Source organism: Bombus huntii, chromosome 11 (assembly GCF_024542735.1).
Source record: "Bombus huntii isolate Logan2020A chromosome 11, iyBomHunt1.1, whole genome shotgun sequence".
Lineage (NCBI taxonomy): Eukaryota > Metazoa > Arthropoda > Insecta > Hymenoptera > Apidae > Bombus > Bombus huntii.
Window position 1 is genome coordinate 3,240,413 of NC_066248.1, and position 27,189 is coordinate 3,267,601.

Sequence of the window (27,189 nt, forward strand, 5' to 3'; positions counted from 1 at the left end):
ATCGTGATCGCAGAGGGCTAAAGAACATTTCCCGATCGAATCGTCGAAAAATCCAAGCTGCAAATGTTGGAATTGGCCGCGAACGAGAACCGACGAGACATTACTCTGGCAACGCAAATAATTGTATTAGCGGCCGTCTCGGATTCGTGTATTAAAGGGTTTCGAGCTCGGGAACGGCGCTGGATACGCATGAAAGTCGCGTCGGCATTCGTAACTCGATTTTCGTAACCCGATCCCGTATGGTAATGCGTATTCGGCGCGCTACGAAAACCGGGTTAACGTAGGCGAGAGAATGTTTAACCTGGTCGACGTAGGATGCGTATTGTTATTTTAATAGGCATTATTTGATTTTAAAGTTCAGTGAATGCCAGTGTGTTGCTGAAGGGGGATTTGATTGCTTCGCCGATAAGGGTCGAACCCTATTATTTTCGTTCTCCAATCCCTATTTCGTGACAGCGACGGGGCCTCGTACGGACGACGCGTTCGCACATTCTGAAACGGCTACTTTTCTTTTATCCCGCCGGAAGGAACGTCGATGCCTCTCCATCGAGGAGGGACTTTCGTCCGAATCGTTCCTTACGAAGCGACCTAGCTTCGTGCGTTTCGTTCGGCTTTCAAAGTGAAAAATAAATTGTCGGCTGTGAAATTGAAATTAGTTCATGTGGATCGAAAGTGCGATGGAATTTTGTTTGGAAGTGTGCCGTTGTCAGAATACGATTAGATATCAGATTCGTATGTTTGATTAGTTCGATCTCCTGAGAAGCCAAACCGATCACTTTCAATTTTTATTAATTTCTTAGCAGAAACTAAAACAAGTAATTCGTTCGTTGAAAGAAAGAGAACCAAATTCTGTTTGAAGATGACTTTATCGTTTCGCGGAAACATTTCATTGCCAAAGCGTGGTATTTAAAAGGAAAAAGTATAGGGAAAAGAAACATTCAGGTAAACTAATTAGAGACGCTGAACTCGTCAAAGAAAGGAGACAAACCTATTAGATATTACGTGGCAGATTACGTCTACTATGAAAACTCAATACCGAGAATTATATAACTTCTAGACAAAATTTAGCGTGGGAAAGAGTAGAAGCGAATATTGAACTCGTTTCACTCGTTTTTAATTGCACGACTTAAAATTCATCAAGATTTTTCGTACACACATTTGCTTACATATTACGATAATATATTATATATTCCTTTAGTTATATATTTTCCGTTGCAATGTTACAATACGTATTTTACCTGCTTTCCAAAATCTAAAAGTTGTCAACCCTAAAGTGACCATGCGTCTGATGATGACTGCTGTCAATCTATTTGATCTTAGCTGTAACGAAAGAACTCATGTTCCTTGACATTTTTCACAAGTGTCTGAAATATCTTTGAAACTTTACAAAGGACGAGTATCAAATCTTTGTACGTTTTTCTATATTTTATTCGTGTCGCAAAAAAAGAATTTATATTATTTATCTCGGAAAGAATCTGTAGAAAACAGTTGTTTGTTTCGTGACTCGTTAGTCTTTCCCCTTTCGTTTCCTTTTTCTCATCAAAGGGTATTTCGGTCGATCGAACGTAGCCGTATTTCGGTCGAAATTAGCGTTGTGCTAGGAAAATCCGCTGGAAGAAGGCCGTGCTTCTGTATGCCGGTTGATTTGCCGCAAAGGGGACGAAATAGACTAAAGGGAAGAGGGGTTGAGCCGCTAAACTCGCCTCCTGTAAATAGAGTCTAATCAACTGCGGGCCTTGGCCGATCGACCAGATTTCAACCTAAAATGGCCCCATTGTACCGCATTCGTACACTCCACGCGCTCCTATTTCCACTGCTTCGCCTACTTTGTTAAATAACGGCACTGCGCAACTTTCTCTTTCCTCTAGAACTTGCCACTTCTTATCGGGCACGTTTCAAAGACGAAAAAAGAAGAAATGGGTGCAAATATATCGAGCATTAACAGTTCGTATCTTGTTATTAAAAGCTATTAATTGCCGAGTCAATTGAACGAGAAGTTAAGGATAGTTTGCATACTTCTCGAGACGAGGGATCGATATAGCGTGAGATTAATAATCCTTTTGGAAATACTTAGAGAATAGCCGATAGGGTAGGTTTAATATTTGTTAAAAAGAAAACATTTTGTAAAGAACAATTCGCAAAGTACGTGTATCCTTCGAGGCGATTTTTCAAAATAATTTCCAAGCAAGTCGAAAACAATAGAAAACTGTCTAAAGTAATTTTCTAATCTTAAAACGACGCACGTTCAATGAAACGATTAGAGAAAAATGCAGCGGAGTAAAAACGAAAAAAGCTACAACAATATCGGCCAAAATTCGGTCGTCAGCTTTTTCTAGAGTCGTCGACGACGTTAACAAAATCCAGGGTCCTAGACAAATACCGGGCCGACGATAATTTCGACGTTGGGGTCGTCGCGAAACGAAGTTAGACCGATCGGCTTCTTGCGGGGTGAACAGACCCGGCGAAGGATAATTAAGTAACGCAGAAGGGTGGCTCGTTGGGGGGTAGCTCTCGTAGAGACGCGACCACGAGACGCCCCCGTCTTCTCCAAGCTTTTTTCTTTCTTCTCCTTCCACCGACGACGCGGAAAAAATATTACACGATATGTATATCGCGGCGAGAACGGAAGGGGACGAAGAATTCATCTTGCTAATCTGTCTCGGCGACAAGCGTAATTGGAAAGAGAGCACGAGGGACAAAGTATGGTTGTTGCGGTCGGAGGAGGATCGTTGCGGTGATCGAAGATCGTGTCACATCCGCATGCACCGATGGATCTTCTTGTACAAGTTTCGACATTATAATCTGTTAGATGATGTAATATCGACGCGTGATTTGTCACGTGATTCGTGTATTTTTGTGGAGAGAAAGATCGTATGAGAGAGGAGAGAACATGTTCGCGTACATTTATGTAGATAAGATAATCTTTTTCATTATTTTCTCGTTTGAATCGATCTATCTTCGTCGTTAATCTTCGCCACTAGACAACTTTGAAATGGTAAAAATTGTAACTTTTATCGTTGAATAATCTCAATTGGTGACAATTTTGAGAGGATAGTTGTAACGTAAATTCTTTCTGTGAGTAAAGTTCGACGAGTCTGACTTGACAAATTAGTTTTCCGAATTAGCCGAGTGTAAAGGAAAGGCTGTCAAGACTGTAGCTTGATTTCGTTTAGCGTAAACTCGAAAACAGGCGGGTACTCCTTTGCCGCTGCGAATTTACTTTGTACAATTACATCAAATGATGCCTGGAAAATGTAAATGCGAAAGGGATGCGGGGGCAAGTATGCTAATAACGTGACCTATCTGCGCGATAGTCCAGCATTAAATCTACCTTACATTCCCCTATGTAAAGGGATATCTATTCTTGTATTTCTAGCTTCCTGCCCCGTTCACGCCATTGTTTCTCCTTTATTTAAACATCCCTTAAATATTCGTTCGATCGAAAATATAGGAAGATTTTGTAATTCATAAATAATTGGGGAAAAAGTAATATCATCGTAAGTGGAAAAAATATTAAGCAAATCCGGAAGACTCGCCGAGTCTGAGAATTGAAACAATTGCGAACAGAATGTTACATTAATGCAACGTCGATTCTTAATGAGTTGAACCAACCGTCTCTGGAAATTTAGACCTCGTCGAGAACAAGTACTCAGCCCAATTAAAAATTCCTCCTCCAAACTCTCTCACCACCTCGTATCTCTTTAACTCTGTTCCTTTCGCTTCGTTGTTATTATTTATCTATGGATCCGCGAGCGCCAGCTACCCTCCGGCTAAAGAAGAGCGACGCGCTTAATTTCCAAGAGGGTGGCAAGCAATAATCGTCGACAATAAACGCGAATCGCACTTGATTATTATGATTGTTCGACTCCTTTCTGCAGAACCCTCAAATAACTTCGTTTCTCGTTAGTAGCCGGCTGCCACCCCTTGTACCAGTGGAAACGTAGGGAGGATCCGTGGGCGGGAAGGGGGTGGCGAGGGTGAAGTGGGGGATCGCCGTTTCCGTCCGCGGGGCAGAAGTCGGGGGTGAACGACTGCGTTGCAATTTGAAAAATTACAGCCACCGACCAGCTACCACCCTGCCAACTCGCCCACACATTCCCCGATCTTTTGCATTTTTCGTGGCCTGCAGGCGAACGTTGCGAAAAATGAAAGCTAATCTGGCGATTTATGATGATTCACAGGTTCCTGCGAATCGTGCAAGTTGGTCCAAGTTTTTAGAATTTAGTCATAAGGTTAGAAGTCGCGGGAATTAACAGACTGCGAACGCTTACGCAAATTGATATTTTTATTGACACGTTAAATATGTACGACGAGTACTACGCTTCTGACGTTCTATATATTTTTTCTCGTTATGTGCACTTTTGAAGCGTTAGATCTGAATGTATAAATATTCGCAGTTTAGTGATCAACTACGTAAACCGTAAAAATAGAGTAAAAGAAAAACGTTACGAACATGTATATTTTAAAACGTACGATTATTTGTGTTTCTTTTATGGAGCGTGAAAGATCGACCAGAAAAGATAAAATCCGGTGACTGCTGCAATGAAATTAGTTAAATTAATTCATTCGATCGCGTGTTGCTTATTTTACTACAGGTGTCGATGGTATTCTCCAGTGACGGAACCGTGTCGAGCGTTGTACCCCAACTGTAATTTTACGGGCAATCCCCGATCAACTCAACACGCCACGCAACCCTCGTATAATCAATCCGTTTAATCGGATTAATTTGTTAGTCGAATAAGACGCGACGATCCGGTTATTTTCCCGAGATCGCTTGTCTCTGATTCTTGTTTGTTTTGTCGATAACTTTATTTGAATATCCCTGGCGACCCTCGTAAAATGTCTACGGATACATTTCTTAATGCGTTTGGCTTACGTACGCCTACATTATACTTTCATCATTTGAAAATCGACATTCCAGACGACGTATGAAATTTCTGCATACGAAATAAATACATTTTTCCATTACCGAAACGTAAATTTTTAAATACCAAATTTTTGTTTAACGAAACTTTAAGACTTTAACGATAAAAAGATGAATATTCTTTTTAGAAAATAGCCAGAAATATTATTTCCGAATAGATGAGATTTATTTAACTATCCAAATACGAACGTCAAAATTTATACTTCGATGAAATTTTCTATACGTTAATAAATTTACTGATCCTCGTTAAAAAGATTCGAAAGGATCTTATCATCTGTTAGCCTAAGGTAGATACAAGCAAGATTCTCGTTGATACACTTGACATTTCGTAGCAATTATTATCTTCTGTCCGATCTTGCCCGAGCAACAAGACTATATCATACTCTACCACGAAACTTTTACTCCAGTCTTCATGGAAACACGCCATAAATTTGTGCGGTTTTCCGTACAGAAGCAACTTTCCTAAAAGAATCGTGAAAAACTGGTTTCTGGAACTCGTGTTAGGAAACATCGTCGATTAATCAGTTTAATTTATACCGATTCGAAATATTCCGATAAAATCTTTCTCTACCAACAAATATAATATTTCTTTCAACCAGATACTTCTATTTTCTATCATTTCTCGATCATAATTCTCTTACGTGTAATAAAACGTTTCGTTTAACGTAAGTTTAATGCTAAACAGGTGGATCTTTACTGAAACGATTAATCTCGTTCCTCCTTTTATAAGGAAGAACAGGACGAATTTCTATTACAACCAACGAAACCACTGAAAGCGAGATTTTTTTATACAAAACGCTCTCTGCTTGTTTCTGCTTGCGATTCTACCATTACTCGAATATTATCAAATATCCACCAAATGGATAAACAGCAAAGACCAAATACTCCCACTCACCCCTTTCTTCGACGTCGTCTAACTCGAACCAAAGCCTTCCGCCACAAAGCTACAAAAACTTTCGCCTCTTTTTAACCAATTCCAAATCTCCAAACGCAAGCCCTACTAACATTCTCGCAAAACAAAAAAAGACACACGAAAATTTCACTCAAACCTAATGCCTTCGTTGCAAAACTACACGAGCTCCCATCTTCGCTTAGCCAATCCCAAAACCCAAAACAACAAACACGCCGAAACTCCCCGAATAAAGAAGAAAAGATACAAAAGCACGTTCACCTGGAACCTCTTCACCAGCTAGCGAAAGCCGAATTTTCATATCGAACCCGGAGGACACGTGCGAGGAAGCGGAGCATTTGCTCCGATGGGCCGATCGCAATCTCAGCGATGATGCGATGTACCTACCTACCGTGGCGGCGTACCAGGCCAGGTTCGCGGTACGTGTTTGTCGGAAATTCTCGATTACGCGAAGGAAGAGGGCCGGTTTATTACGAGCACGTGGGAGGACTCGGCGCGGCACGTAACGCGGTAGGTAATACGTGTTACTCGTGGCTGGAGAGTGCCGCCCCGGAGTTGCTCGTCGGCGGTGTGTATGGCGTGGTTGAACGCGTGGTGTATGGTCCCGGGCTGCTGTGTGGCCGTGGAACACCATAAGATAGGGTCTCATTATTGTAGCTGCGGCGCAATTCGCTAAATTGCCGCCCCTAGGCTTTGGGGTTCGAGCGTCTCTAGTTGGCAAACGGTCGGCTTCCATCGCGGTCGACTAAACCGCCGGACCAATTAACTTTCAATTAGAGGACGGAGATAACTCTTATCGCGTCCGCGAGGGCGGATTTTATGGGCCCTTCTTTACCCCCCGGCCGACGTTTATGCTCGCGCTGATGCATGGCCCTCGAAAGGGTTAGATACCGATCGCTACGCGCATAAAAGTGATATTATCCGAGATTCAAGAAGCGACTGTTCCAGGTCGCGGCTAGCCATCGTTCCCGTAAAACGGATCCAAGTTAGACGAATAGACGTACGGTACGTGGGTGGTTCGAGTTACGCGTCGCGTTAGTTATTTCGTCGTTTCGCTTCGCTTTCCTATCGATTTTTAGAGCTAGTTTATTTCGTATAGATCTTTAGATTTTTAGCAGAGCAGAAAACGCGAAACGTGGAGTTCGATAGAAAAGCGGTTCGTTGGAAGATAAGGATCCGTCTCGATACTTCTGCAAGCAAGTCGTTATAAAATACGTGGAATTACAGTAAATGCATAGTAAAATCGTAAAAATCAATCAGCCATCGAACTACGCTTACGAACCTCAACTTCGAATCATACTTACTCATACCGACGCAAAGAATAGGAAAAGCTAGAGAAAACACCATTGTCTCGTCCATAACGATGAACGCTACCTCTGAAACACAATAAGCCACGTAGACGATAGACAATTTAGAAAACGTTTTCCTGGAAGCCGTTCTTCCCGAACTTCGTCGGAACAGCTCCCGCTTATCTCTTTCTTTCTCGCATACCGATTAACGATCGCGTCTACGATGCTTAGAAATCGCCCCGTTTTGCCTCGTTACCGATCGCCTAGACTCGACCGGCCAGGAACAATTCCTCGTTCGTATTGTTCGTCGCGTAAACAGACACACGGCGCGTTGGTCAGACGAGAGAGACGAACAGCCAACGTACACGGGACATCCATATGTATGATTATGAGGACGGGAGTTATCACCGAACGCGGAGGAGAGAGACTCGAACGAGGAACGAGCCCGCAGCTAAGTTCATATTTGTGCATTACGCTCACGTGCAACGATACAATAAGGAATCCTTCGTATCGGGGGATGCATGCTAAGTACCGGTCGCTCGTTGCACCCAGCCACGGACGGATCCTCAGCCGCACGATTCTTTCTCGTGCACAGGCCGCGATCGTCGCGCCTCGCGTTCCCGGGAAAAGCCTGATTGGATGTTCGATGAATTAATTCCCGGCCGGCTCGAGTCCCTTAACGACGCGACGCTTGTTGCTCACGATTGAATTCCGCTTCGAGAGAAAAATAGCAGTTGAGAAATCTTTTGTCGCTTAGCTTCGGGTGTAGGGTCGAGGGAAACCTGACTAGATATTCGACGAATTAACTTCGACACGTCGCGAATCTTCTCGTCCACGAATTCCACTTTCAGGGAAAAACTACAGCTGAAAGGTATTTCGTTGTTTGCCTGATTGTTAACCCGTTACGAGTCAAGCGATCATTTATCGAGGTGTTACAGGTGCTTCGAGATTTTTAAATTTCATAAAATTACAGCAATCTAGGTAGAAAGGATTGCGACCAGAAGAATATCGAGCGAATTTTCGTGCAACTCATAGTCACGATGTTATAAGCAAATATTGCTGTTAACGCAACGTTGACCCTTGTCGGATTAACTCGCCCGTATCTTGGATATCGCGAAGGGGAAGCGGCTGTCGAGGATCGTAGATACGAATTTGTGTTTCTTGGGAGATTATAGGTAGATACGTGCAGGGTGGTAGAAAAATGCGTTCGAAAGTTTGAGGATAGATAATTGTAAGGCACTAACGAACGTGTATGGAGAAGTTGGCATTCCGCAGTGTAGAACTAGAAAAATCTACCAAGTGTATTATTTATCAACGGTTTAAAATTTGTCTTAGTCATCGTAGCCTTAGTGATGGACAAAGGCCAATCACGGTATGTAAATGTCGTCTGTAAGCATTATGATTAGACTGCGGATGTGATCGGTGTATGCACACGTTATAGTGTATTCAATTGATTTAATCTTTTTAATCGTGTCTGCATAAACACCCCTAGTCTGTTTTACTGTTCTGATTTGTTCCTCGATCACCTAAACTCTGCTAGGTACTTGAATAATTTTTAACACTTTAGATAAATATATTTTCTCGTGAACTACTGTACTACGTATACTATACTACGTATTTATCGTATAATTCTACCATTAAGTTACGGAAGAAGCGTATCGAACAGCATATAGCACTACGCAACTAATGAAAATGAAAGATGGCGTCAAGGAAGGGTGTGGGTGCCGCAGTCAATTACACGTGTAGCGAGACTCCCACCTTGCGGGCAGAAACGCGAAATAACGCAGCGTAGTGGTTATTTTCACCGGTGTCTGACGAGGCGATTTTGCTCGCCGTTCGTGTCGCATTTCGTATCGATTTCTCGGCTATTTTATTACGTGTCGTGCATTCTCCGGCATAATTGCATAAAGACGTTGCGTGAGATAAATCGACGATCGAATCGGCGATTGAGTAACAGAAAAAGTCGCGGTTTATGAATAACCATGAGACAGGGCCGATTCGCCGTGTCTTGTGTCGTTTCGCCGTTGCTCCCAAGTTAAACGGAAATAACAACGCACGTTATTTCTGCCGTATCGAATACGCTTCCTATTTTCTATTAGCGCAACCTTGCGATTTCTATTCAGTGGAACGAGCGTGTATGGTGTTTGAAAATTTATCCAATACGATGTTATAGAAATGCTATTTATAGAGAGCGAAGTGACTTTAAACTGTTGCATGTACTAAAATCACGATTTACGTTTTAAACGTAATTTACATTATGATCAGCTTCGATCGCAGATATGGAAGAAAATGATCTCGCTTATTTTCTTAAAAATCAACGCGATATAACTAGATCCACGATCTCTGTGATAGAAGGAATTCAACGCATCAATATCGGCGGACGCTTCGAAAACAAAAAGAAAGCCCGTCCGTGATGCAATTTGAGCGTCGAACAACTCCCACGTGATCGTTTTAGCAATGGCAGCTAAAGACTGCGACGAAAAAAAAAAAGAGGGAGAAGGAACTAGCGTGCTCTAAAAAACACGTGATTTTGGTAAAAGGCAAAAAAGAAAGACAGCGTCACAACAAGCGGCTGAAAAAAGGAGAGAAAAGAACGAAAACAGGTATCCTAACGCGTCCATTCATTCCTCGGAAGATCGATACGAAGCGCACTATGCCGCTGCCGAATAACGCGAATTCGATTATTCTCGTCGATTCGAAGCACTTTCTGAACTAAAGCAGGACGAAGAGGAGGAAAAAGAGGAAAAAACGGAAAAACCGGGCAGCAACGGACGATAGCTCGTCGGCGAAAGCGGTGAAAACTGCATGACACGGCAAGGGTTAAGAATCGGCAGGCGCGCACGTGGCTCGCTTACGGGCCACTTCCGGGGAACGTCGCCCTTGGCTCGCGACAAGGTAGTCTCTCCCAGGTTCGTAGGTATACGAGCCGACCTCTTAACCATCCGGCAAATGTCATTAGTGGCGGTGGGCGGGGCCTACGCGGCGACCGAGGTAACCGCGACCGCGACTGTGTGCGGCGCTCGCCGCACGGCCGCTCTGTCTGTCAACAAAGGGTGCAGTGACGCAAGCAGGTCGAGAGAGAGTGCGCCGTGTCGGTGTCGCGGCGGCGGCGGTGGTAGGCGTGGTAACAGAGCGTGACCGCGGCACGCGATTTGTCGAACCACCCTGTCGTGGGCGGAGTCGAACCGCCCGCCACTCGGCGCACGCTCTCGCGCCCTCTTTCTCGCTCTTTTTCTCGCCAACGAGGTCTGTCTCGCTTGCCCCGACAGGGCTCGCGACACGGCTCACGTTACACAGCCGGTACAGTCCGGTCTAGTCTGTCGTTCGGTCACGAAGCAGCCGTTTAGCTGTCTGCGACCCCCACGTCCGTGGCGTACATCGGGCGCGTGATTCGAGCGATCGAAGGGACCGTCCCGTCGACGAGGACCCGTAACAGCTGGTCCACGACGCGAGAGTCCGAGAGCTTAGAGTTGTTGACACGCACGTGCGCGCGCGTGAGCTCTCACGTCGTATCACATATAGACACGGACAACGATACACGTACTCGCGTATTCGCCCCGGTGGTGTTCCTTTCGTTTCTCTTCTATACGGTATATCGGTTTTCGGGGTTCGAACAACCGCGTGCGAACAACCCTCGATGCCGACGACGTTCCGGTGGTTCGACGACGATGACGCGGGAAGAGGACGGGACACGCGATGGACGATGATGCGCGATAGAATGTGACTATCGTTTCGTTTGGTGTGACCGCTTGTTGTTTGGTGTTGTTGCGTTTGAAACGCGAACTTGTTGTTGTCTGCCTGGTGGTGTACTCGACAGACGACGCGCGGCAGTGTGACAAACAGTGACCTACGATAATCTCGAAGAGAAGAGAAGAAGGAAGAAACGAAAGAAGGAAGAGGGAAAGAGAAGGAAAGAAAGAGGGATAGGAAGGAAAAGAGAAAAAGGGAGGAAAAAGAGAGGATAGAAAAAGAAAGAGAAATGTTGCCGTATCAGATGGCCATGGATTATGGGGGCTTTCAACGACAAAGCCCGGTCGGGGTCGGTGTCGGTGTCGGCGTCGATGTCGGCGGACCCCATCAAGGGGCCGCTGGGGCGCTCAACATCAACCCCGCGTTCACGCACTCCTGGTTCGTACCGGCGGACCTCTGTGTCCCGTACAAACAGAGTCAGGGTCCTCTCCTCGAGCCAGGGCATGTTGTTTCTCTTATACTTATTTTTCTTACTATCGTATATTTTAATAGACGTCTTACAATTATTAGTAGTTAACGTTAATAATCTTATTCCGACGTTACGATCTACCTAGCCCTTTCGATGCGACGGTAGGGGTGGGATCGAACAAACCAACAGGGGTTGAATTCCTGCCGGTTGACGACCCTTTGGAAAACGATACTTCAAACGGGTGACGGGGTCGTCGTTTAGATCCCGTAATCGCCATTGTTTTCCGGGCAAACGAAAGGGTCGCGACGACAGGATCCATCGACGAACGGTTGGTAGCTTTGGCGAACAAGAGGGGAAACGTTGTTTTCGATTTGTCGCCTCGCAACTGACGAGAGCGTTAATCGCGAGAGGGGTGAAACGCGTGTCTGCGTTCGTGGAGGAGGCGCGACCCTTTTCACACAGGTCCAACCCTTTCCCGCCGTCGACGAAGATGTTCGCGGTAATTTGTCACTCGTCTTATGAATACTGGTCCTTGAATTTCGTAAAGGGTTGCGAGAGGATTTTGTCAAGATTTCATAGAAATAATCAAGGAAACTTCGATTATCACATACGCCTATATATCTTTGTCTAATTACTTTTATTTAAGAGAAGGATAAATGGTTGCCGTGTATGGTTAGATAGTTAATTTTTTAATAGAACTGCCAATCGGGATTCTTCGATTCTTTGTGTGTGTTAATACACGATTACCAAGATATTTGTCAAATCTAGAGTAGCATTGGTTCGTAATATAGCAATCATTGTGGAAGTATGCGATAAATTATTATATTATTGGATATTTTTCAAGGATATTGGTATCGTGAAATCAAGTGCAGTATGTCACATAAAACAAAGTTTCTAGAGCTTTCTATAACGATGCGTTTAACAAATGATTTCGTGAAAGTCGTATGACGCATGATCGGGTACAGCGTACATTATACAAGGTCATATTTTATCGCATTTTACGCTCGTATGAGAAAACAGGTTGGACTAAGATGACATTTCGTTAATTCATCGATAAATTGTGCCACTTATCGGTTTCTAGCAGCGAAAGGGCTAGAGATGCGTAGCAAACTGCTCTCTCGAGGTAGATCGCGACGATTTACTCGATCACTTAACCATAAACCATAAAATACTTCAACACGACTTTTATCTGTTAAGGAAAGACACGATAGTTCCCAATCGATACATTTTTACATATACAGAACTTCCTTATTAAAAAGTATCAAACTTCAATCGATGCACAGAGTATTTCTGAGTATTTCGTTCAAACTGGAAATTTTTCTCAATCGTCTGATAATCCAATCGCTCAAAACCTATACTGATCAACCTTGAAACGATTATTTATGCCGTTTCTCTGTAACAAGTAATCTTACGTATGTAAATAATTTATTTCTTGAGAAATTGGATTCCAATCGTGTATCCAAACAATGAAATTGCCAGTTTATATGCGACTTCTGAAAACCTGAATTAATAATATCCATCGTATCGATTCGTTGGAAAAACTGTCTAATAACTGTATAATTTATATTTCCTCCTATGCTTCATCCTTCTCTGTTTCTTTCTTTTGATTTTCTTCGTTCTCGTACATTTTTAAGCATTCTAAATATCCAAGCTAGAAACACTGTGTGCATCAAGAATCAGGTCGAACAAATTTCCACTGGTGTCCAGCCAGCGCGCGAGTAATGTCTTCTTCGAGCAATCGATTTCCCCGTCGATTCAACCAACGTCGTCTTCGTCCGTCGTCTCGACGTTACGATTCAGACAACGATAGACATTAATATGTGACATACGTAGAGCGACAATGACGTCACTTGAGGCTATGCTGTAAATAGTGCGCTATAAAGTTGATGTTCTAACTGTAAATCATTCCTCGCGCGCAGGATGTCGAATTTTTATCAGGCTATCAATCACCGTCTTCGTTGGAGAGCTCGCACCAACGGTGTGATAGCGTTCGAATATTCCTTTATTTTTTTCCTACTTCGATCGAACGTTCCATCTATCTTTCTTCTATTCTTTATTCTCGTCGAAGGAGAAATCGAGAAAAGAAATCAGTCGAACACTGATTGAATAATGAAACGACGTAGAACTGCGGAGGGAAAAAAAAAATGGTAACGAAGGTGAATTTTGCAACGAGAATCGAATATCCGCGGTTTCGTTGCTTCATCCATCAATTTGCATACGTATCCTCTGCTTCCTCTTTTTTTCACTGGCATACGTGAACCACGAGTTTTTAATGGCGGTCGCGCGAAACCCACGGAACAAAGGAGTACCAGTAAATCCAGTTTTCACTTCGATTTATAAACGAAATTGTATAACGCGACTCCGCCATTCGTTCGTCGCGCCGCAAACGAACGACTGCGTCCAAATGGTTCTGGACGTCCACGATGTGTCCCATGGATTCGATCTTCCCGTGGATCATCGATCCGCAAGAGCTTGATCTTCGTTCCCTGGTGTGAAATTAATTTCGTGTAGATTCGGTTGAAATCGATGAAACGACAATCGCACATCATTTTGATTCGAAAATTTATAGTTATAGCGGATACGTGTTCTGACGGATTTGAACATCAAAACGATTAAATATGTAGGTAGTTTCGTATATACGTAGATTCTTATGACAGTATGTATTTCGGTTTTCACGTGTTTCGTTTGTCGGTCCAGTTCTTCAGAACACGCATCCTCCTTACACAGAATAGCACTGATTCTGTTACTTATTATTCTATTGTAATTTTCATTTTATTTGCCACGCCAGTAATCCTCATTTTCCGTAACGTTGTACTAACGTTGTCTGTGAATTCGTCCAATTTTCAAATTGTCAAATTCAACCGCGTGATCCCCCCCCCCCCCCCCAAAAAAAGACAAAAATAAAATTCAACGAGGATCCGGAAGGAAAGTGGTCGTGTTACGAGGGTTAACAATTTCGGCAATATATAAAAGTGGCGCACGATTACCGATACAAACGCAGTTACGTAATTGGCCAGTTATTAGGAGCAGGACCAGCCATTCTTTTTCCCTGATAATTGGCACGATCTCCGTATAAATGGCGTAATGATATCTTTTACGCGTGGAAATAACGTGTTTCTTGCTTCCTCGACATTCTTTTGCACTGTGAAACACGATGTTCAAATATCCGTAAATTACAGGTCACGAGCTATTAAAGGAATGGCGATGATTAATTAAAATCAAACGGTAGAGAGAATCCTCTGCTCCTGTTTATTTCTTTTATTCCTTTTTCTCTTTCATATAGCGAATAGCGCGAATTTCAGCTTGGCAAAAGAGAAGATCTCGATTATGTTTCGTGCGTACGAACGATTGTAATGAAGCTTTACGAGCCTGTAAAGTGGCCGAAAATATCATCCACCCGAGTTTTTTGCCGGTCGAGATATGATTTTATAGGGTAATATCGTTCCCCTTGTGTTCTTTCCGCGCTGCTATTATCAACCTAATAATTCAACCTCTGACAAGCGGAAAAAAGCCGTTTCCGTTTGCGCCTAGTTTCCCGAAAAGCTCGTTCATTTGTAGAATTTTAACGAACTACAAACCTCGCTCGCTGTATATGCGTTTAATTGTTTTTCTCAGCTTGAATCCATTTAAGACTGAATAATGATTGATACGGTATTTCCATTCGTCCCGTTATTCATCCGTTTCTTCCTGGTCTGGAATTTCGAAAAATTACGTTCTTCGTTTGTCTGGATTCTTTCTTCATCCGCATCGATAAAACACAAAAGACACGAACTCGTTCTTCGTCCATAAAATGCGAACATCTGTTCTATTGAATATATGACTATCGAGTCTTATACCGAACGATATATCAAGACCACTATAATATCCATGGAGGACACACTGTCGATAATGATCGTAGTAAAACAGCGTTGTTGCTGAGAAACAACGCTTGGCAAAATTCTACCTAGATTAGAGGCGATCGGATACTTTCTACGACGAAACTTCCAATCTTCCAAAAACCGTCCCTTAAACAATCATCTTTCAAACGAAAATCTCTGTATCTCGCTTCTCGCTCGAGTTTTTACGATTCTACCGCTTCGATTCGGATTAGTTTTACTCCGTAAACCGTCGAATCACTTGGACGTCGAAAGCAGACGAGGAGTCTCTATTTTGACGCATCCTCGTCAAAGTGGACAGGGTGGTCGGTCAGGTATCTACGCTGCCGTAGAAGAATTCGTCGGATCCCTCGGTGAAATAGCGTCGCCGGTAGCTGGTCCCAAGAGAGCTCTGTCACAGCGAGTGGATAATGGGAATTGTGATGGGTGGCGTTGGTGGGTACAGAGGGCTGAAGGCTGGTAAACCGATGGTACAGATGAGTACGTCACGCCACGGCAGTAAACCCGATACGATTAGAGAGGAACGCTGATGCTGACGGGGCATCCCGGGGAGCCGTCAACACTACCTTCGTATTTTCAACCCCGCCCTCTTTCCATTATTCCTCGCTGTTCGTTCTACGGATCCGATCACCACTCTCGACTTCAGCCCCGTTATTGCGCTCATAGTTAGACATACCGTGGTAGCCATAGGAGGGATGAAAGTGCCTTAATGCAGGACGAATCGCAGGATCGGTCCTTGAGATGCCGAGAAACCGACGGTGGTTGATTGGAACCGAGGTTGCAGCTCCGTTTCGAGCTTTCGTTTGATTTTTGATTTTTGTGCTTGACGCAGATACATACGGTCGAATTTCTTTCAAACTGTTCGTTTGGAAGGTAGCATCAGTCACGTTTGGAGAAGTTGTTGACAATTTCAGTTCTACATAAGGAGAATTCTTGAAGATCTGTTTGGAATCTAGAAGATCGGTTTATTTCAACTCTTTGCTTGATCGTTCGGTTGATCGTTTACAGTCGTGTCAACCACTGTAACAGCTTATTAATAACTGTATCAGTTGGCTTCATTGACTGAATTTTATGATTGTTCGCAGAGTAATTGATTTGTTTTACAAATTTGACCGGTTGTAGTGTTTGATCCAATCTTCCTTAGTTGTGTTTCATAAGAATTCCACAGCGTTCGTCTAACGAGAATAATTGAATAATTTATGGAAAATATTGTGGGAAAATTTACTCCGACACGTGGTAGGTATATTGAAAGTAGAATAGGATTGGAATTGTCCGACTAAATTAAAGATAGATAGAAACGATAAGTTAAAAGTTGTTATTCGACTAATGGAGTAAGTGAATGACAGAAATTTTCGAGTAATATGTTGCTATAATTATAGCTCAGCGAGTTAATGACTAGATTGATAATATCAAGCTTAATATTTCGTCTGACTACGTACAGTCACGTTTCACTTTCATACTCGACGTTTCCAGAATGCTCGGTGTATAATTACGATTAATCACTGTATAGTATGTTTCCTTGTGCTTTTTCGTTAAACGCAGCTATCTGATATTTCGTTCTGCTATTTTTCAAATATTGCTCGATCTCAAGGTAACATCTTACCGACATGCTTATCGTTATCAAATAAAAGCATACTAGGACAAAGAGCAGTGACCGCAAGTTCTGCCTGAGTTTGGCGAGGGTGTTGCCGTTACGGGCCTCACGTTCCCGGAAGTAGGGACATGAGAATGTCCGGATGCAAGTTGTGAACGTGAGACCCCTAGGAGACTAGACTCCAGCTTTCCTCGTGCGTCAAACTGTCGATGATTATTCGAGACAGGAAGTCAAACAGGATTTTTTTTCGTATGCAGTACGACACTTTGAATCGTTTCTAAATTTACGCCAGATTTCACGCGTTGAAATCGTTGACGTAACATAAAATTGCTCGAAACAAGAATTCTTACGATTCTTACAACTCGACTGCATATTAAAATTTTCTTACGATCATTTACTCTTATCCCTGGCTCCGAAATTCGGGACGAAAAACGTCTTTAAAGAAAGACTTTGAACATTTAAAAAGATCCCTAAAATTACAGCTGAACCGCGATTCAGAGTTTCCCTCTTGCTCATTCACTGTCGTGTCTCGTTCGAAAATTCAAGACACCACCATCGGTGGAATCAACGCATGTAGCAAAAACCCCCAAGTAACAACCCCAAAGACCGATAGATGTCCCGAGTGAAAGGGGATGAATCAAGCGCGTCACCTCGGCGTCTAGTTTTCGGAGGTCAGTACCGGGGAGCACGATCAAGTATATCGAGCGTGTGTCGGGTCGTAACGTGGCCACTATCGAAAATGCAAAAGGGGTTCTTCCGGCAGAGGGAGAAGCTACGTTTCGTCCGAGTCTCCGAGTACGTTTACCGAAAGTTCTCAGGCTCGACCTCCGCCCGGACGCATCGGGAACCACATCACGTAGACTTTAAGCCCTCCCTTATCTGCGCGTCATCAAGAACCAACTTCCCTCTGTCTCTCTATCCGGCCTCTCTCTGTCTCTTTTTCCCTCCGTTTCCCTCTTCCCTGTGTCTATATACGCGTGTACCTCTCTATATACGTGCCTTTATACGCGTATACCTCGGAGGTCCACGCTTTTTCTGTCTTTCATACCGTCTTCCCGATTTCTTTCTTCATCTCCGTTTGTTTCTCCTTTTCCTAATTCTTTTTTCTTTTCTTTTTCTTCTTTTTTTTTCATTTCTTCTCCTCCTTTCCCCTAGTCGGTGCAGCGTACGCTGATGCGCGCGACTACCTCGTGATTTACATCGCCGGATGTGCTGGGATAATTTAGTGGTTATCGTATTGTCTCTTTTTCCCTCCTCCTTGCTTCCACCATCTCTTTTTCCACCACTCGCCGCGACTCGCTCGTTTTCTTCGTGTCCATGCTGGATGGGGTTTCATTGAGACACCGCCAAGCCGTGGACGAAATATTTTTCCAACAGCGGGCCCTTTTGCGTCCACGTTTCACTCGAATAGGCTCGAATTCGGCTCGTCGCTGATTTTGCCAGGTAGATACGTTAGAAGCGGCTAAAGGATGCTTTGCAAACGTTGCGCATGGTTTTGCGTGCTTTAGACTGCGTTCTAGAATGGTTTCTCTTTGAGTTTGATAAGATTCGAGAACTGTGGATGTAGTCTGCATCGCACGTAGCGATACGATTGGATTATTTCCCACCATTTGCTGCTAAATATTCAAACGTTAATTTACAGCAAATACGATTATACAGTTCTCTGTTCGGAAACAACGCGGGAATCTTTCGATTAAAAAGATTTCGTCTATCAACAAGACGATGTATCAAAGGTTCCTGGGAGCGTAAGAAGCGGCTAACGTTCACAGCAACGTTGGAGACCTGCGAATTTTCCCTCGTTATCGAGCCGGCCACCGGAAATGACATTTTCTTTGTCGAAGTGGTACAAAAGGCCGGGCATCCGATAGCCAAAAGGGCCGCGAAAGAAAATTATGTCGAAACTGGAGCCGTAACATTAGGAGCATTGTATTGTAGCGCGAGGCTACGACTCCCACGGGAACGGGTAGGGAGGTTTGGTCCTTCTCCAGCTCACGTTCGCTCCTCCATATCGGCGCACACTTGGACCGGAACACACGGACGCGGACGCGGAGAGAAGCGTCGACGGGAATGGGACGTGCCCTCAGGTGGTGCTTCGGACCGGCAAATGAATTGTTTAATTGAATTAGCCCGAGTAGTCGGCCTACCGCGCCCGGCCATCATAATTCCCTCGATGCTTGCTAATTGCCCGCTCTTTTCCCCGTTTTCTTGCTGCACGATACTATAAATAATAAAACCAATAGCCTTCGTTTGTTAGGCTCGGTTAACTTCAAATGTGCATTTCCATTTCACCAAGCACGTGCCCTTGTTTTATACGCCGGCTTCTAGGTCGAGATTCGGTCACACCGATACGGATGCCAGAATTTGTAACGCTGCGAATAAATACGCGATCCAAGTAGACTTATTCTTCGATTCTCTGCTGCTATGTACGAAAATCTCATTGAATATGATTTAATTATAACGAATAGACTATATGTATAATATGTTTGTGCGTACACTTGTCTAAACTTTGTATAGCGGTATTTAGTATTATTCTCAACATCAGTGTTATTTTGTACTGTAGCTTTTTGAACACGTAAAGGGCACAAACCCGTGAATAAAATAAAATTAAAATTATTACATATGGAATCATTCTGCGCTTTAGTTTTATTGGCTTTTGAAACTCTATCGGGAAGAAAAATCGTCGAGAGTGAGTTTGTTGGATGTATAAATTTGTTAGATTTGAGGCGAAACGCTTTTCACGGACAACAGATACACCTGTAATAGGACACGTCGTAGTTTCGTAGATTCTGAAAATTTCGTTAGGCAAAACGATCACTCGGAGTGATATCGACGAATGTATAAATTTTCTAGATTCGAGATCGAACAATCTTCACAAATGGTGATCGCGTTTCTGCTAGAACAAGCTTCGTTGATTCTTGAAATTTTATTAGATAGAACGATCATCGACGTACTACAGAAACGTACAATGGTTTAACATACTATCGACATTCGATCAAACGAATGATTCTTCGGTGCGTCAAACTTCCATAAGCCATTCAGTTTTCGCATATTTGGCGTCTGACCAAAGATGCCCTATTCTACTTAAAGCAAGCGTACTCGCAACTGTCGCCTACGTTAGCAGTGAAATGCATATGCAAGCACCCGTTTATGTTTAATCTCGTTATATAGCGAATATTTTTAACCGTTCCAAACGCAAAATACTCGAACGTTTCAAACGTTGTTTAAATAATATCTATCGAGATGCGACGTCCATTTCGGTTTATGCAGACCGAAGGAGAACGTCAGGATTAAGAAGAATTAGCCCCCACCTTCTCGAGGCTATCATCAATAATTCTGGGGCAACTAGAAATCGGCGGATGAAAAATCCAACGGCGCGGCACCTCGATCGAAAGGATCGTCTCGATAACCTCGTCAGGATCCTCTGCTGAATTATTGATGGCCGGCACTTAGCACGGCCGAGAACACGAGGATCCTTATGTGTCCAAGGCGCGTTTGCCACCCTTCAACGATATGGCTACGGATATAGCTATGCCGTGGCTCACGGGGGTGAAACACGCCAGCGTTCTATCCCGTGTCCCATGGGAACCGCGAGGAGCCCTTGCCTTGGCCCGTTCGACCAGTCTGCCGCCCAATTTCAACAAATTTGACCGAAAGTTCCGCGTAATTTTATTTTCGCACTTCTGCAGACACGTCGGTGCTTCTCGTTCGAGGCTGGCCAGCTTCTAGGGAATACCTCTGGGGAAAAACGGACGCAGCAACCTTAGCCACCCATCCTTCGCGCCTCCCTTTCCTTTATCTTTGCACAATCAGCAGCGGAAGCCGCCTCTAATCGCACTTTGGCCCGCGTTCCGTGACCAAGCTCTTCGACGATCGCGTCGGAATTCCTCTTCCACGTTGGCAGCGTTATTCGTGTTCTTCGACCTCTTTGATTCTCGGAATTTCAGCGGAATTCTTCCTGATAATATCGAAGTTAATTCTTGATCCCGGGCTAACTTAGAATGGGATAGGATAAAAATACGCGATAGCGAGCAGTGGGATTTGATCTCTTGGATTTTCAAAGGTTATTGATCTTTTATAACAGTCACATTGTTTTAGGGAAAGTGTTATATCGGAACATTCTACAAATAATATAGTTTTTCCAAGAGTTAGATCTAAGCTAGTTGATAATTTAAACTTGTCGCGTAGCGTTTGATTTTTTCCAGAGTTGATCACACACTTTGATATAAGATCGCGAAGATGTTTTACAAGTCGATAAGATAAATAACAGGTTATTACTTGAATTTAGTTTAATCTTCGATTCTAATATGTTCCGCGTTAAATTTCAATGTCGATTGCAACACGAAGGAATGTAAGATCCTAGATGGGAGGAGAAAAATATTTTTCCGTTTATGTTTTCTCGGTATGTAGGTATCGATCAAAGCCTGAGGCGTCTCGTTCTGAAAAGGTATCGTTCATTTCGTTGCATTAACATACAACGAGCAGCGATTAAGGCTGCAGATTTTTTTGCAATTCGAATGCAGGCAACAGTCTTGCCTTGCAAGGTGTTAGAAATAAACTACGTTTAAAATGAGTTTCAAATAAAATAAGTACGCAGTTTTCAAAGATGATTCACGGTTAACACTGACGCGGCATTCTCACGAACAACAACAAACGCATCGCAATTGATATCGCGATTTGCATGACGAATAGAATCGCTGAAAACATTTATCAAAAATAATGTTTTATCGAAAGCATTAAGAGACTGCTCAAAGATCCAATAGACGTACCGTGAAAGTTTTTTAACAAATTTCACTTGCCAATTTATTTTATCGTTATATCGTACGAATATTATGATACTTTTAACGCTATCGTTTCAGTTCGACCGTTCTTTTGTTCCCTAAAACCGTTACAGATTCGACAACGAAGAAAAAAGAAATAGCCCGCATAGGACTACCAGCCTTTCTCATTTCCACTTTCCAATTGCTTATTAAAATTATACGGAATTTCTCCTCTATACGCAATTAGGCGTACAATTACTATGCGACTACTACACGATTGCTATGCAACGCGTGCAGCCGTCTACGATACAAACGTCCGATGATATATTATAGCGGTTTCACCTAGAAACGATGGAAAAGTATCCTATATTTTTATTTATAGACCCACGACAATTCATCTCTTCCATTCAAGAATTTTGTGTCGTAGATTAAGACACGATATCGTTAATGTAATTTCTTCGTGTTTGTCATTAACGTGTCTAGTATTTCAGAAAACGTTCACGATCCTTTCATTGATCTAGAATTATCGTTTTACGAACGAGAAGACACCAAAATTCTCTCGATGAATAGATACTCGCGCAATTCAACGTCTATAAGCGTAACTAAAATTTCGTCGAAAATAAGAGTAAAAATCGGAAGCATTTATTCGACATTCGTCGAAATTTACACGTGGAAAACATAGGTGAACGATTTTTTCTCAGGTGGAAATTCAAGAAGAAAGCGATCAGACCCGTGGAGGAGCGACTGTTTGACGTAACTCACGACAGAGTGCCCGCATTTTAGTAAGCATCGTTGCATACGGTCCCGTATGCGATGCACGTAGCACGCTCGTTTCTGCATTCGCCGTCGTAAAAAGTCAGTGCGCGCGACCGTGTTCCTATCCCAAATTCCAACGGAACCCTTGAACCGATACGAGCGGTAAAAAAATTTTGCGTTCGCTTATTGCTCGTCCGACAGGCTGGTTCAACGGTAAAACGATGGGATTCCGCATTAACGAATGATACGGTGCACCACTCGCCCACGTATTCGCGTTAAAATGCTGGCCAAACGTCGATCTCGTTAAAAATTCATCGAAGCCCTAAAATTGTATCGTATCATTTCGCTATATTATTCCGCTACATAGACGCGAACAATAATCGAACAAGCATCCGGAACCACATTCAACTGATAACTCAATAATCAACTGCACGAAATTGAAAAGCACGCATCTTCTCCGTTTTCTCTATCTTCCTCTCGACGCCAACGATCGCAAATTGCGTAACTCGATCCCAGCCTCCACGAGCTTTCACAATTCTTCTCTACGCGACCGCAAACCACCGGTAAAAATCAACCACCTCCTTTCAGCCAATCCAAACAAATCCAATCGGTTCTCGCATAAAGAACCACTTTAACGCTCTTTAACTGTCATTTCGCCGTATTTTACCGAGCCCAATCCTTCGATGCTCCAACTACAAATTACAGCCGCATTCTCGAAAGAACGTCGAAAAGAAACTTCCACCCTCCGGTGAAACTTTAAATTACCAATGGAGGTTCCTTTAACGGGCAGAAAGAATTGCGTCGGTGGCATCGTTGGCAAATGAAATTTCTACCGCGACCGTGTTTTCGAATTCGTGTTCTCATCCGTCGCGTGCTACGACCGAACGCTAAGACAGAGAAAAGGAAATGGGGATGGTGCCGGTGATTGTCCCTGTGGGAGCAAGAATAGAAGGAGCTTCTTGCCGCGTTTGTCTCGGGGGTGCGGAGAGACGATGGAAAGTAGCGGGACGCTTGTAAAATGCGGAAACAAGACGGTGACCGAATGGCGGCCTGGTCTTTCCACCCCCTTCTTTCAGTCTTTACGACTTTTCAGCGACGCGGAGAGACCATTGTAATGAGGCAACGTCGTGTTCCGGATGGCGTTCGCGCGATCAACGAAAAGGGGCGACCATGGGATCCTCGTTTTACAGCCGTTAAGCGCGATAGCAGCCTAATAAAAATCCCATCTTGTTCGTAACCCTTCCGCCCTGGCTAAATGGCGCGTTTAATTGCTGCGAGTTTTCTTCTTTTTTTTCTTTTTTTTTTTTTCAAACTGTCGATGCCGCGTTCTTCGTTAATCGCCAGGGATAAATCTTGGTGATATTCGTTTCTTTCGCGAGTTGAGAATGTTTGCAATTAAGGGCCGTTCAATTTGGAGAGAAATCGTCTTACGTCTCGTCAAAAATTTCATGGAAACGTACACGACACGGCTTTAGGTTGTTCCAAATTTTTGAGACGTTTCTTGTATCAATGCACATGGAATTCCGGGAGTTTGTATAGACCCGATCGATTACGTAATAGAAATTGATAATACGCGTGAAAATATTCAGTTTTATGTGTGTCAAGGTGTTTGTTAAGGATCATTCAAGGCTGGAACTGGATTAACGCCCCATGTTTAATTCATTTAACCGCCCCAGCACCTCATAAAATTATGAATCTATAATTTAGCTGCGACAACTCTTCAATATCAAAATATACGATACAAGTCTTTCATGTAATTTCTACCACGTTATTAACCACGATTCTAATCATCGGTATCAATTGTTCGTCGAACGTATAATATAAAATAAAAATATAGCAAAAAAGAAAAAAAAATGTCACTATCTTGCCTGTAGAAGATCCATTCCTGAACAGGTTAAAACGCTATAAAAATTCCAAAAGCCGCGATCAAATGGATGAACCCGAGCAATAATTTCTCGTTTCGGCCATAATTTCACGCCCGTTGGACCGGAACTTATTTTCACCCTTTTTCACTACCGCGCGAAAATATACGTCGCTGGTCATCATAGGCGTAGGTCCACGATAATCGAACATTTGGATAGAACGAGTGGATCGTCCGGGAACATGGGGACCGATTGCTCCCTGGTTAACAAAAGGTTAATGACCGTGACGAGTAGAGGGAGGAACGGGTTTCGAATAATGCGGATTACGTTCCCATTGGTCAGCGTTTAATGTTTAAATGCAAAACCGGAATCGAGGGGCCGTCCACGGGGCGTGGTTAATGTTACGTCGACATTCACCCAGATACATTCGGCTGGCATGTCAGCAAACACAGGCATGATAGCGTTTGAATAATGTATGCTGGCCGAGCGGGTGGCCGCCTTTGCCGCGCGTTTGCTCTACGATCGTAGCCGCTCGCGCCGCCACGCCTATACTCGCCTATCCGTCTGCAAATTGTCGATACATCGTCCACGGTATTAGTTCGATCGGTTGTTTCGTTTAAAATTAGCTAATATAGGACGTTTCGTCCGCACGATTCGATAAATCAATGTGTGCATGCCTTTTAATTCTAGCGGAGGAAGAATGGGGTAGTTCTGCGAAAGGGTTGACGAACGTTATTTCGCGAGTTCGATTAAAATCGAGCAGAACGTGGTAGTGGCGTGAATCGAAACTTTGAAGTGTTTAAATTCACGATCTCGTATTTCGATCTTTCTATGGTTGCTTTAGCTTCATCGTTAATTCAGTCGTAACTTTGTCCCTTTTCATGGTACGTTTTAAACCTGGTACTACGTAATGGACGTAGAGATTAACGTTATTTTATGATCAACGTGTGTAAAGTGACTTAAACCATTATGATTCTTAGACGATCATACTATAATTTATTAGAATATAATTAATTATCTTTGGAACTAAGTCCAGATTTCCAACGTATGACCGTAATGGATCGTTAAAGAAACAGTCACCCTGGGGTACTACGCACTCTAGGTCAATAGCTGTAACGCGATTCCAATAGAGATGGTTAATTCGTTGTCAGCATATCAAGTACGAGAGTCCTTGCGGAAGGACTACGCGAAACGAATACCTTATGATATCAGCAAATATGTAATTGAATTTCGGACAGGAATCGGACATTCTTTCTATTCTGGATGCGTGAACGGTTACACGCGCTTCGATTTGTCGTAAACTTGTAAAAACATCCGCGCCAACATTGTATGGAATATAGCGAATCTTATGGCATCGTTGATCAGCTATAAAAGAAAACGAAAGCTGAATAAACGGGAAGATGTTTTATTAAACAAGAGAGTAAAACCACCATGAGAGTAAAATATAAAATAGTTACCTAAATACGAACCTGTCGCCGACACTTTGGTATCAAATTTATAAAAGTGTAACTTATTAATGTCGAATGAAATTGATAAATTATTTTAGAAGCTTTACATATTGTGCGATACATTTCCTATATTTTTTCAAACAATTAATTAAATATTCCGAACAACGCAAATATACTTCGTTAAACATCGAAATATCTGGAAAATAAAATTCATCTAACGATGAACCATGCTCGGCGACTGTCACGAATATCTCGTTACGAAATTAAAATCGATCCCTTCCGTTCTACGTCGTATGAAAGGGAACATTTTGACATGATCGAAGTTGCGAGAGAAAAAAGACGAAGGAAGCAAAAAGAATTTGATTTATCCGTGCCACGATATTCCTGCTCGTCTAACCTTCTCCCGTTTCTCTTTTCTGTCTGTTACAGCATCCTCGAGCTGCGCAAGGAAAAAAGCAGAGACGCTGCCAGGTCTCGAAGGGGGAAGGAGAACTTCGAGTTCTACGAGTTAGCGAAAATGCTGCCATTACCGGCGGCTATTACCTCCCAGTTGGACAAAGCCTCTATAATAAGGCTAACCATCTCGTACCTCAAACTTCGGGAGTTCTCGGGTCACGGAGACCCGCCATGGAATCGGGATGGGCCACCGCCAAATAAATCTGGCAAAGGTAAGGACCTCGTTATTAAACCTATTGATACTGCACTGCGTTCATAATCGTCGATATTAGAAAAATATCAACGCGAGAAAGACAAATCCAGTGGATGTAACTTGCTAACGAATTATTGCGCTAAATGCTATTGTTGGACTGCGGATGTTCATGCAGATTCGTACTTACATCGACGCTACTAAAGAGATGAAAACTAAACTCGTTAAATAACCAGTAGATATTATAATTTGAGTATTTTATTGACCATACATGATAAATTATATTTATGATATCATATGATAAATAGTTGAAAATTCACGTCACGAAATCAACGTTTGATTAAATATTATCGACTGTTCAACGAACAGGAAGAACGCGGTCGTTCTGTCCGAGAAAAGAGATATTCTCTCAACCCTCTTTGGTGAAAGAGCTATCGTAGCTTCGAAGTGGAAACAACACAGATGATTGGAACCCCCGCTTATTAGAAAGTGTATCTGCTGGTGATATCTGTTGATGGATCAGTATTTAACCCCGGTAGGGGAGTCGTTTCGCTGTTGAAGATCGACGAGCGTGTAGTCGCGCGGCAAAACGTGTCTTTCAGGGTGAAAGCACGGGAGAAAGTGAAACTCGTTGCAAAATCAGTCAATCGTTAAGACGACGAATCGAAAATGCAGATACGTTATCTTAAAGATCGATCGTTCGATGGATAAAAGAATTATCTTCTCAGAGAATCGAGGCAGAATTTTTACCTAAAGAGTCAACGTCGCGCAATTGTTCGTCTGTAAAATAAGATCGCGAACAAACGAATAGAACAATTTTCCCAAAATTTACGCGTCTAATCAGAGAAATGGGGGAATCTTGGCTTCGCATCGTCGCAAATTAATTGCAATGGTATCGCGTTGCTCGAATCGAGCGGTATCGTTGGTCGATCGCGATAAAGGGGTGAGGGTTAGAGCGTTGAATTTCGA

At 43.1% G+C, this 27,189-nt stretch overlaps 1 protein-coding gene across 10 annotated transcripts in view; it reads left to right on the forward strand.

Moving 5' to 3' along the window:
• The window catches only part of LOC126870977 (protein trachealess), a 137,840-nt gene that overhangs the window by 99,076 nt on the left and 11,575 nt on the right, over positions 1–27,189 (forward strand). For 8 of the 10 annotated variants that reach the window (XM_050629257.1, XM_050629260.1, XM_050629259.1 and 5 more), the window contains one exon: positions 26,004–26,242. In XM_050629257.1, coding sequence (XP_050485214.1) covers positions 26,004–26,242 — 239 coding nt within the window. Of the gene's footprint in view, positions 1–10,411; positions 11,315–26,003; positions 26,243–27,189 lie in introns of those variants that run through there. The other 2 variants (XM_050629263.1, XM_050629267.1) reach the window with 2 other exon arrangements.